This window comes from Pygocentrus nattereri, chromosome 1, assembly GCF_015220715.1.
Source record: "Pygocentrus nattereri isolate fPygNat1 chromosome 1, fPygNat1.pri, whole genome shotgun sequence".
In the NCBI taxonomy this organism is placed as follows: Eukaryota; Metazoa; Chordata; class Actinopteri; order Characiformes; family Serrasalmidae; genus Pygocentrus; species Pygocentrus nattereri.
In genome coordinates, this window is record NC_051211.1 from 12,925,614 (window position 1) to 12,938,675 (window position 13,062).

General features: G+C 37.8%; 1 protein-coding gene across 5 annotated transcripts in view; it reads right to left on the bottom strand.

Annotated features, from left to right (window-relative positions):
- scn4ab (sodium channel, voltage-gated, type IV, alpha, b) overlaps nt 1-13,062 on the bottom strand; it is a 72,119-nt gene that overhangs the window by 34,923 nt on the left and 24,134 nt on the right. For 2 of the 5 annotated variants that reach the window (XM_017717368.2, XM_017717367.2), the window contains exons 1-4: nt 11,384-11,548; nt 3,011-3,335; nt 1,867-1,985; nt 620-709 (exon numbers count right to left, since the gene is read on the bottom strand). In XM_017717368.2, coding sequence (XP_017572857.1) covers nt 620-709; nt 1,867-1,985; nt 3,011-3,335; nt 11,384-11,481 — 632 coding nt within the window. In that variant the 5' untranslated portion in view covers nt 11,482-11,548. Of the gene's footprint in view, nt 1-619; nt 710-1,866; nt 1,986-3,010; nt 3,336-11,383; nt 11,549-13,062 lie in introns of those variants that run through there. The other 3 variants (XM_017717369.2, XM_017717370.2, XM_017717372.2) reach the window with 2 other exon arrangements.

Consider the following 13,062-nt stretch of genomic DNA (forward strand, 5'->3'; position numbering starts at 1 on the left):
CATTCTACCATTTAAAAGTTTGAAATCACTGTTTTCAATAAAGTGACTGAATATTGATAATATAGAACAAATTAGTAGGAAGCACATCCAGAATGATTCATATTTGAAATGTGATCAAACCTCTAGATAATTACAATGTATTATTTATCATTTATTAACTTTTAGTGCTCCCCAACAAATGAGAATATTAAACAAAACATTGTGAAATACCTTCTGGTGTCTATCTTATACTATTTCAGTCCACACTGTGTAAGTTATTATTTAATAACAGCAATTATTAATATTCCAAACTTTTAAAAAGTAGTGTATGTATCTTAAATAAATCTTGAATAAATGTAAATCTCTGTGTATGTAAGCATATGAATATAGGTTAATACGCATAAACCTACAGACAGATATAGCAAATTTTTTGTTTAAGTCCGTTTTTTTTAAACCCTGTAATACAAATTCTGGTGATGAAGCAGCAGTTTTGTCTTGCATATAAAGCTATTCTTCTCTCCATCTTTAACATGTTTCTGTGTGAATTCCTTTTGAGAGTAATGTGATTCTTAAAGTATGACAACAGTTATGGAGTAAAATTTATTCATATTACAGTGTTATTGTTACTGCTGGTACTTACTCCATAATTTTGCTCCATTCTGGAGGGTTACTCATCGTCATAAACACACAGTTGGACAGGATTGTTACCATGATGAACATGCTGAACAATTTACTGAACAGTTAAGGAGATGTCTGCATGATTTCTCAGCTGCCAAGAGCCACAGTGATGACAGTGCTGTGATGGATGATCTGGATACTGGCAAACTATACTGAGGAATTTTATGGCAACTTTCACGGTACAAATTAAGTTATTCCTGCTGCTGCCATCACTATGCACTATGTCTAGATGCAGTGTCATGATCTACAGTACATAATGTCCCAGACTTACACTATATATCCAAATGTCTATAGACACTCATCCAGTGTTTCTTCTGAAATCAAGGCTATTAATAAGGAGTTTGTCCCTCTTTGCTGCAGTAGCAGCCTCCTCTCTTCTGGCAAGCTTTACACTAGATGTTGAAACAGTGCATCACAGCCCAAAACTGGGGGCTTGATGTGTGGCTTTGGACATGGGGACCTTATGTGTGGTTGCTCCGGAGCCTCCATTCTATTAGCAGTGCTTTTATATAAAGAATATACAAGCTACATGTGCACCCTTGTACGCCTTTGTCAGCAGTGGGTGCACTTTAAAGTTCCCAGAGGTCTCTGGATAATTTTGGACATATAATGTATGTCTATATAATTAGCTGACCATCGTGTAAACAAAGGAACAAAAGTGTCTATAACAAATAGAATAAATGTCTTTATTTTAGAAAAAAAAAATAATTCCATTAAATTCAGTAACTCTTCACGTTTTATTGTCTGGCAAAATGGGATTTGGTTACAGCCATCTTTGGTAAATGTGAAGAACCAGCCAACAGGTTTCATTTAAAATGATTAAATTGGGTTTTCAGTAAATTAAGTGGGGCTTAGGGGCTTCAGTTTCGTATGCTATATGTTTGAAATGTAGCACAAAATATCTACTGAATGACTACCTTTATAGACATTGTAGAGTTTTACTTGACATTGTACAGTACAGTATCACTGTCATATCAAAACTTTACAATCCCATTTTTTTAACTATTTGAAAACAACTCCCCTTTATAGTATATAACCATTTCATGATGAATAAACCAGTAGAAGCTGTCCACAAGCACTTGGAAAAAAGTTGGGTACATTAAAATTAAGAACATTTTTCCTTCTCCTCTGAAGCTACCATATCAGGCATACAATGTTTTGTTAGGACACTGACAACATGTACTTTTCCTCCACATATTCAAAGGATATGAATGTATGAGTATTCTGATGGCTCCTCTGCGAATAGGACTAAATGGACTTAGAATGTAACAGGCAGGCTCAGCATTGAACCTATTGATTGTATTCCCTTTGCTGATCACGATGAAAGTCTGCAAAACACATCAACCAAGGCTGAACAAAAGATATAATGATTAATCCACATAAAGCAATATCTCTCATAGTGCAATAAGCACATCATATGTAGTTGCTTAACTTAAAGATAATGGCTTGGCCCAAAGTCAATTTTCCCTTTAACCCAAAAACAGTTGATCAGCCAAGATATGCTTGATTCTTTTGTTTTGCACTGAGGCTACAAGGCTAACATAGCTAATTAATACTGGATGTACTGTTATAGTTACCAGGTTAGCATTGTATCAGCTAAATCATCATATATGGTGTCAGTTGGTGCCCATATTAGAAACTCTAGCAGACTTCCCTACTACAAAAATGTATGGCATTTTTCGTTGTTGTCATGTCCTATGGTAAAAGTAAATGTTCCAAAGCTGACATGTTTTGCTATATGTACATTTTTTCCTATGAATATCACTCAGTCCTCTGAATTATAAGTTCATTAAGATGTTGAAATATGGATATTGCTGTACACAAGAGATCTGCAACACTGCTGCACATTGAATTAACATCATACAACTGACAACCAACTACTAAATGATCACATAATTCAGAGAATCCAGTGGCATTTGAGTGGGAAAATGCTTGTAGGACAAAATGTATTGAGTTTGGTTAGCACTGAGCATGACAGTGGTGATTTCTGAAAATGTCATTAATTTTTCTCATAGGCAAAACCAGCTTAAAGCCAGAGTTCCATGTGCATGATGCAGGCTACAAAATGACGCACAACTCCAGAGGTCTATAGGAGACTGATTATGGTGGGGCTTTAGTCAGTCATATCAAATTGGAGGAAGTACTAATCAATGCTGTCAACTCACATTCAGAGCTATTCAGGGCTGATCAACTACATTTGTTCTAAGGGAAAAACTGGGTAAAGTAGATTTTGGGTTTAGTCATTGCTTTAGAATTTCAAAAGTCAAAAGGAAATGTTTCCTGGCTGATAATTATCAACTTTCCGAAACATGGTTTGTAAGAATGTAGTGTATGAAGAGGTCACATGACTGACTTTCTTGGCTTTGTAAAATGGATCCAACTCCTCCAGAGGTATGTTGAGGAGCTCTGGTGGGGGGTCTCCATAGATGAATGGCAGAGCCTTGCCAGCCTCCAGGTCTTTGGAGGGTTTTGGCAGGTCCTCCTCCGGGATCTCGATATTCAAGGCTTTCCTATGCTCCTGCTCGGCAGCTTCCTCCGCCATGCGCCGCTCGATTTCCACCAGTGTCTCCGGCGTGAAGCGGCGGAACGCATCGGTGTCTGTGTGGGGGAGCAGTCTGGCCATCTTGGCATTCTGCTGGGCGAGGGATGCCACCACCTCGGGGTCTCTCAGTTGTGCCCTGCAGGGAGAGGAGAATAGAAGTGAGTAAAAGTGAGAAAACAGAGGAAGAGAAGAAGGGATGAGGAGGTGAGAAGAAAGAAAAGGGGGAAGAAGAGTGAAGGTGATGAGCCAGCACATAAGATGTTACATGTTCAAACTTACATACCATTGACCATCATGAATCCCACCCTTCCAGCAGACATGCAAAAGCAATTTTTTTAGATAGCATAACAACTGAAAGCTTATAGTTTTCGACTTCATCCCAGGGCACTATTTTAGTGCAGAAGTCAGCTGAGCAGTGTTTTTCTATGTTCTATGTTTTCTTTGTTCAAGGCAGTTACTTAGGGTCCCAGAACCTCTGGTCCCTCAAATATGTATGTCATTTATGTCAATCATGATGTTAGCATAGAATTACTTTTTGAAGACATCCCTGATGATTTTCAAGAAAATAAAAAAATGCACTCACCACTTAGATGCACATGATAATGTACTTGTATGCATTTATAAATGTTGGAATCATGTTGGAACAGGAAGGAGCCATCCCCAAAATGTTCCCACAAAGTTGGAAGCATGAAATTGTCCAAAATCTCTTGGTCTGCTGAAGCATTAAGTGTTCCTTTTACTGGAACTAAGGGGCCGAGCCCAACTCCTGAAAAACAACCCCACACCATAATTCCCCCTCTACCAAACTTTACATTTGTTACAATGCAGTCAGACAAGTACTATTCTCCTGGCAACCGGCAAACCCAGACTTCGTTGTTTGGATTGCCAGATGGAGAAGTTTAATTTGTCACTCTAAAAAACACATCTCCACTGCTCTAGAGTCCAGTGGCGGCACTTTACACAACTGCATTCTGAGATTTGCATAGTGCTTGGTGATGTAAGGCTTGAATGGAGCTGCTCGGCCATGGAAACCCATTTCATGAAGCTCTCTACGCTGTTCTTGAGCTAATCTAAAGGCCTGGTGGTCTGTAGCGATGGACTCTGCAGAAAGTTGGCGACCTCTGTGCACTATGCACCTCAGCATCTGCTGACCCCACTCTGTCATTTTATGTGGCCTATCACTTCGTGGCTGAGTGGCTGTCATTCCCAATCGCTTCCACTTTGTTATAATACCATTGATAGTTGACTGCGGAATATTTAGTAGCAAGGCAATTTCATGACTGAACTTGGCATCCTGTCACGGTACCACGCTGGAATTCACTGAGCTCCTGAGAGCGACCCATTCTTTCACCAATGTCTGTAGAAGCAGTCTGCAGGCCTAGGTGCTTGGTTTTACACACCTGTGGCCATGAAAGTGATTGGAACACCTGAAATTCAATGATTTGGATGGGTGAGTGAATACTTTTGGGAATATGTGGATGCCTTGACATTTATAAAATTAGTTATTTGAGTTCACTAGATTGCTTACTTTGTAACATGCAAACATTTCAAGTTCATATTTTCACATTTTCAATATTCAAAAGAAAGATCTGCATGATTCTATACAGGAGTCTACATAGATGTGAGTATTTGAGCCAATATTAATATAAATTAGATTAATTAGGCTGGCAAGCTAGTCAGGGCCAAAGTGCTGTCCACTCGGCGGCATATAACCAAGGACTCCATAACAGCGTCCAAAACTGTGCCCTCTTTTCTGTATAGTGCACTATTTTGGGGTTCCGGTGTTTTGTAGTGGTGTCATGGTGCAAAAGATCCAGTGCACTCAAACAATTCCACAATGCACTGCAATAAGTAGTGTACAACCAATAAGTAGTGTAGCTGTGCATGCAACACATGCAACGCCCACCTCCCCCCCGCCCCCCCCCTTTATTTGAGTAGGATTACGGAGCCCAGAGCCTCCACAGTCCTCTCATTAGACCTGTGGCAGATGTAAGCACTTCTGAGGCGTACAGTCAGACTCAGCGTTTAAAGTTGAGTGGTGGCATATTTATAGTGTTTATGTGAAGGAATCTGCTGTAGCACAGTAATGAGCAGACCCGTGTTGCGTAGCGTCTGAAATAATTTACTACCAATTCTGTTCCTATAAAATTGTACTATATAGTGATCCAGATTCTCGGATGCACTGATTAGGGGACCATTTCGGACACAGCATGTCTTTGAATGGAGGGAGGCCTATAAACATGTAACTGAAAGCCATACTTACGTTTCAGAAAGAGATTTGAAATCATTTGTAAAATCTGAAAAAAAAATAGTTTGTAGCGTTTAGCTCAAATAATTTCTAAAATAACGCACAAAACGCGTTACAGCTTTATTTTCTGGCGACTGGGCATGCGCATATCGGCACGACAAGTTTTCCCGGGCTTTTTTCCGCGCGGGACTTTTGCAACACGCTGATTGGCTCTTTTTACTGAAGGGCGGGACTTTCCTCATAAACCGACGCCATGTCCAGCGGTTATAAATTTTCCCATTCGTTTTGCAATTAGTAACCGAGTTGTCGTTGTTATTACGCCGAGGAAAGCTTATAAACCGAGGGAGCAGACCTCTCCTTTATGCAGTTTTGAGGTGAGCGTCGTCATGGACGTGTGCTTTTAATGAACAGTTTACGAGTGAATGTGAAGTGCTCATTTAATCTGTAATGTAGGAGAGGGACAACGACTGACGACGGTAGACAGGCAGGTGGAGATGATTACAAAGTCAGGCAGGCCTCCAGTGTTTGCTTAGGTGAGTCAGAAGAGGGTATACAAATAACAGAAAGGTTCGATAAGGGACGGTAATACACTGCTTTTCTTCACCCCATATACTTTTTAATGACAGTGGGCGAAAATCACAACGCTTGAAGGTATTTTCATGGTACGCAGCGGTTGTTAGGTTCGGCTGTTACGTCACTCAAGGCTGTCCCGGTTTGTGGCTTCCTTCACGTATGAGAAATGCACCCGTTAGACAGAGGATAGCAGTCCAGTGTTGGCCCGCTAACGGCAAAGCTGATGGCCCACTGGCTTTTTAAGAGGTTAACTCCATGATTAGGACCACCGGCGTCACCGACGTTTTATTGCACACTTTATCACACACTATTACAGGTTGCATTGGAATCCCTGTAGTTACTGAACAGTAAGCGTTAATATGTATTACAGTGCATCCGGAAAGTATTCACAGCGCTTCACTTTTTCCACATTTTGTTTTGTTACAGCCTTATTCCAAATTTAATTATATTAATCTTTTTCCTCAAAATTCTACACAAAATACCCCATTGTGACCATGTGAAAAAAGTTTTCTCGAGAGTTTTGAAAATGTATTAAAATTAAAAAACAAAGAAATCATATTTACATAAGTATTCACAGCCTTTGCCATGAAGCTCAAAATTGAGCTCAGGTGCATCCTGTTTCCACTGATCATCCTTGAGATGTTTCTACAGCTTAAATGGAGTCCACCTGTGGTTGATTGGACATGATTTGGAAAGGCACACACCTGTCTATATAAGGTCCCACAGTTGACTGCATGTCAGAGCGCAAACACCAAGCATGAAGTCAAAGGAATTGTCTGTAGACCTCCGAGACAAAATTGTCTCGAGGCACAAATCTGGGGAAGGATACAGAAAAATTACTGCTGCGTTGAAGGTCCCAATGAGCACAGTGGCCTCCATCATTCGTAAATGGAAGAAGTTCGGAACCACCAGGACTCTTCCTAGAGCTGGCCGGCCGTCTAAATTGAGCGATCGGGGGAGAAGGGCCTTGGTCAGGGAGGTGACCAAGAACCCAATGATCACTCTGTCAGAGCTCCAGCGTTCCTCCGTGGAGAGAGGAGAACCTTGCAGAAGGACAACCATCTCTGCAGCAATCCACCAATCAGGCCTGTATGGCAGAGTGGCCAGGCGAAAGCCACTCCTTAGTAAAAGGCACAAGGCAGCCCGTCTGGAATTTGCAAAAAGGCACCTGAAGGACTCTCAGACCATGAGAAACAAAATTCTCTGGTCTGATGAGACAAAGATTGAACTCTTTGGTGTGAATGCCAGGCGTCATGTTTGGAGGAAACCAGGCACTGCTCATCACGAGGCCAATACCATCCCTACAGTCAAGCATGGTGGTGGCAGCATCATGCTATGGGGATGTTTCTCAGCAGCAGGAACTGGCAGACTAGTCAGGATAGAGGGAAAGATGAATGCCGCAATGTACAGAGACATCCTGGATAAAAACCTGCTCCAGAGCGCTCTTGACCTCAGACTGGGGCGACGGTTCATTTTTCAGCAGGACAACGATCCGAAGCACACAGCCAAGATCTCAAAGCAGTGGCTTCAGGACCACTCTGTGAATGTCCTGGAGTGGCCCAGCCAGAGCCCAGACTTGAATCCGATTGAACATCTCTGGAGAGATCTGAAAATGGCTGTGCACAGACGTCTCCCATCCAACCTGATGGAGCTTCAGAGGTACTGCAAAGAAGAATGGGCAAAACTGCCTAAAGATAGGTGTGCCAAGCTTGTGGCATCATATTCAAAAAGACTTGAGGCTGTAGTTGCTGCCAAAGGTGGTTCTACAAAGTATTAAGCAAAGGCTGTGAATACTTATGTAAATATGATTTCTTTGTTTTTTAATTTTAATAAATTTTCAAAACTCTCGAGAAAACGTTTTTCACATGGTCACAATGGGGTATTTTGTGTAGAATTTAGAGGAAAAAGATTAATTTAATTCAATTTGGAATAAGGCTGTAACAAAACAAAATGTGGAAAAAGTGAAGCGCTGTGAATACTTTCCGGATGCACTGTAAGTCTAGAATTTTAAGGGTTTATGCAGAGTTTTGAAGAAATGGCACTTTATCGCTCAGAGTCTAATTGACTTATTTTCTTTCTTTTTTGCTATCCTTTGCAAATTAGTTTAGTAAGTAATTGTAATAGCAGTGTAATTAATACAGCCGAACATACAGCTGTACCAAATCAAATATGAGTTTTAATGTAACTGGAATGTGAGCATTGAAAATGAGCCCTACTATACTAGGCTAGCAAGGCCTCGGCCACAGCCTTGAATTGATACTATCGATGTGTATTTGGGCTGGACTGTGTTTACCATGATATTGTGACATTGACATGCTGTGATACTGCATTTCAGTTTACATAAAGTAAAAATTATATCCATGATAAATGCATAAAATTGCCATGTTCCTGTTGTCAAATGGTTTGTTTTTAGCTTTTTTTAAAAAAAAATTTCTTTATGCATGGTATACAGGACCTGACAGTTAAATACAGAATGTGTCCTTTAGTGGCTACTTCAGATCGTTTTCTTAACCCCTTAAAATTACAGGCTTATTATTCAGTACCTACAGGGACTTCAATGCAAACTTGCTTGATTATTCTTTTGTAATACATTTCTTATTAAGACAATTTTGTAATAAGAATAATTTTGTAATAACACATTGGGCTTGCTGGGGGCCCTGGGCATTTAAGGTGTTAAAAAACATGCATTAAGCACTGAGTTTGCAGTATGTTTAAGGTTTCCTTTGGTGTCAAACCAAATTAGTTTTTTTCAGGTTTGTAAGATATTTATTTAGCATAGACTGGCAACATTCAGGAATCATGGGCTCATTAACTTCATTAATGATAACTAAAATATCATTTGATACTGTGACACATTAAGAAAAGATCATGATACTGAATTTTTTCTATCAGTGTTGTTTAGCCCGCATGGGTGGCATTTCATTTTACTGATGCTTGTAAAGCATTAGGAATGGACAAAACACACGAGCAGTAGGCTTTGAAACACACTGAGCTCCCAAGTTGTTGTTTAAAACCTCTGTAGAATTTGCATATGTGCTCTTATGGTGTAACTGCTAGGTGGTTGGATAAGCTTTACAGAACACTGGCAAAAATCCCGTTCAAAAAATACATTTAGATTGGAGTTTAGAGTCACTGCACTACATGCTGAGTTTAAAATTCTACACTAATGAGCTGGACTAAGCTATTGAACCTAATTGAAACAAGACAGCTTGGACACTATATTGGTACACTACAAAAACTACATTAAGTCTGTCCAAACAGTAATAGTCATACAAAAATTAACATTAAATATTTGGACAAGTTTGTTTGCTACAGTGTCAGTAAATTGAATGGATTTTTGCCAACATTTTGTAAAGTGTGTTTATTATTTGCTGTGACAGGTGCATTTGTGGGCAGAGCATTGATTGGTCAGTTGATCTGTCTATCTTTCATTTGATGCTCAAAGGTTGTCAAAGTTCTGAAGGAACTGTTGATACAGTATACTCATAAAAAATATTGGGACGTTGTCTACTCTGATGTCTTTGCTTTTTGTGCTCTTATAGCTAGACGTCTTATTCTGATGCAGTGGAAAAGCTCCACTCCACCTTCATTTGACCGTTGGCTTAACGATGTTGCTTTATTTCTCTATTTGGAAAAAATTAGACACACTCTTAAAGGTAAAACACGTAAATTCACTCATATCTGGGCCCCCTTTTTTCTTTTTTCTCAGAGTTCAGGCAATCTGATGTCCCAGGTGGATCACAGTAATCCCCCCCCTTTATTTATTTATTTATTTATTTCAGTTATTATTATTATTATTATTTTATTTATTTATGTGTTTATTTATTTTACTAATTTTTAATTTATTTTGTGTTTATTTATTTATTTTATTTGTTTATTTTTTCCCCCCTTCTTCTATAGTAACGTCTTGTTATGAATGTGGGCGATAAGTGACAGGGTGGGTGAGGGTTGGTGTGGGTGGGTGAGGGATAGTAAGTGGGTTAGGTGGTTAATGGGGGAAAAAGAAAAAAGGTAATGTAATCAATCTCTGCCCTGTATTGTTTTTCTATCCTGTTAACCCAATAGAGAGAATGATAAAAAAAAATATATATATATATTGGGACGTAATTTATCATGATAATGGTAAAAAATACTGTGATATAGCTCACCCCTGCTGGTCAATTTATCGTTCTTTAGGGAAACGCATCAAATTGGCATGTCAGATTTTATAGTGTTAAAAAAAAAGATTTAAAAAGGTGTTAAAGCTTGCAATTCTGTGTAAATTGAACTGTATTTAAAAATGTTTGGGGATGTTTTTTTATTACAACACATTCCCAGCATTTTATGTCTTGCATTTACATGATACATAAAATATTTCATTATAACCGGATGACGTAATCTTTGAAAAATGTAATAATCATTGAAAAATATATACAAATAATTATATTGCATTATTTAGTCTGTGTTTTAATACACTAATATATATATTAATATTTAAGACATTGTGAAAAAGTGGAATGTAATTTAGGTGTAAAGACTGAAGAACAGACAGATAAATAGATTATATTAGATATTATATTATTATATATAGTCATATTCAAAAGCTTTAACATCCCTGGTCAGTTTACATGTTTGGTTGATTTTCTAAACAAAAATAAGTCACCGCATCATTAACTGAGAGCAAACTTGAACAATCATTTTTATGCAAGTATTATTGCACAGTTTCTATGTATTTTTGAGTTTAGTATATTGGGGAAAATAACTAAAACAGAAAATTAGCATTATGTTTTCCCCAATATGTTAAATTTATCAAATAAACAGTAATTGTGCATTAAAATGTGCAGAGGTATGTTTTCTGTGGAGGATGTGTTTAACTTATTTCCACATAGAAAATCAACAAAACATGTAGTTTGCATAGATAGATAGAGAGACAGACAGACCAGCATATGTGGTTTAAAAAGAATGTTTCACTGCCTTTGTATTAAGACATCTGAAAACATTCAAACCAAGTCACTACAGTTCATTTAGATAAACCCACTCTGAAATATGTGTTGAGTTTTCTTTAGCCTCTTAGAGAAACTGAATCGAATCGCTCCAAGTTCTTGTGTAATTAACCTCAAACTCAAGAAAATTACTGTGCAAGTACTGACTCAACACTTATTCTGAAATAAATAAAAGAAAATAACTAAAAACACATTTGTTTTTCTATTGATGTTTTCAACAGTAGTATCCCAAAAAATTATCTACCAGAAAATATTGATGTTACTGGGGTTTCATTACTTTTTTTGTATTTGTGTAGTATTTTTTTAAATATTCTGTTTATGTGTAGAATGATTAGTGGTATATAATTTGCCAGTCAATTGTTCCAAGTAGAATACACTTACAGTTGATGTGGCCATAGTTTCAGGTCTTTGGATTTCTTCAAGCGTGCTGCACGATTCCTGCGCCACACCTCCAGTAGGGTGATCTTTCCCCTGGGCATACCTGCTGACTTCCTAATTTACTGCCTGTTTACGCACAAATACGCTGGACTAACGAGAAAAGTACACTAGCTTCCTGCTCCGGTTGAATCACAGTTTTAGTATCCCAATTCTTTTGGACTTAGATCAGACACCCACCCCCTCAAGAAGTCCCAAAACTGTTCCAAAACAAAGGCTCTATTGGTTCTCTGAATTGCTTTTGGAAACAGCACCAGTGAACAGCAGGAGACAGTAGGTATTAGACATTCCCACTGATTCTGTGAATGGAATTGAATAGTAACAGTGGAATTGTATACTGCTTGGTATTTTTATGTAATATTTTTCATCTAGGTATAATAATCAGTTCATAATCATTTTATAATAATCTTGTTTTCCAAGATAATAAGCTTGTTTTTCAAGCCTATTATGTTGGCATGGTTCTTTATACCAGCTGCATGTTTTTGCTGTTTGCGGCTTTTGGTATGTGCTAATTTGTGCTGTTGATATTTTGTATTACATGATGTGTAGCATATGGTAGCCTAGCTAAAGTTTAACTTGAACCTTAAAGCAGCCTAATGCAAAGTTATAGGCCTATTTGTTTATTAAAAAAAAAAAAATCAAAATTACTTAAAAATTAAGGCTTGCTACCTTTTTTAAGCTTGCATGCATGTAAGTAAACCCAATTTTTTTAATGCTGCTGTTGTCAGTGTACAGAAATGGAGGGTAAATTCACAGCAATGGCTTTTACTTCTTATTATTAAGGTAAAATACTGCATGTCAGAATAACTAGCTACTGAAACTGAAATACAGTAAAAGGCAAGAAATGAAATGACTAATTTTACAGGTTTTTTCCATCATTGAGAAAACATACATTTACTGCTAATTAACAGGTTTTGTCTAGCACCCTGGGTACTGGACTTGTTACCTTTTTTTCTGCAGATTTTTAATAATTTTTTTTTTTTGCATTATCTGACTGTTACAAATATACAAAATTTTGAAGGTACTGTTGAACTGTTATAAGCCATTTACTACAGACATTTTGAAGGAAAAAAAGCTAATACTTTTTCTTATTGAAAATTGCATAATTAATAAAATTAAATAAAAAACAAAATGATAAACATTAAGGGTATGTTTGGAGTATGGGTACGTTGCTTCTTTTTGTTTTTTTTGTTGTTTTTTTTTACATGGCAGTAACATTTGACAAAAGATTCTGCAGTGCACACAGTACACTCACATAGCACATATCACCAGGTTGTCCAGGCATGAAAGACAGGCATTTGCGTACCAGACTTATATACATGAATGTTTTAAGAATACAAGTATGAAACTCATACTAATGATAGAAAATCAGCAGATTTTAGTACAGTTGTCTCATGCTGTTTGCATACAGCAACATCACAAACCACAGCATCTGCACTGATTTCATTTATATTAAAGAAGTTCTAACATCCTACAGATTGCATTTTATTGAAGATTTTTCTGAACTGTGTGCACACACTTTAAGAGCCTGTCAGAAGCCATTCCTCATCCAACAATGCAAGTATGCAGCAAGAAGATATATGATCTGAACAACAGTTACTGTTTTACAAGAAAAAAGAACTTTC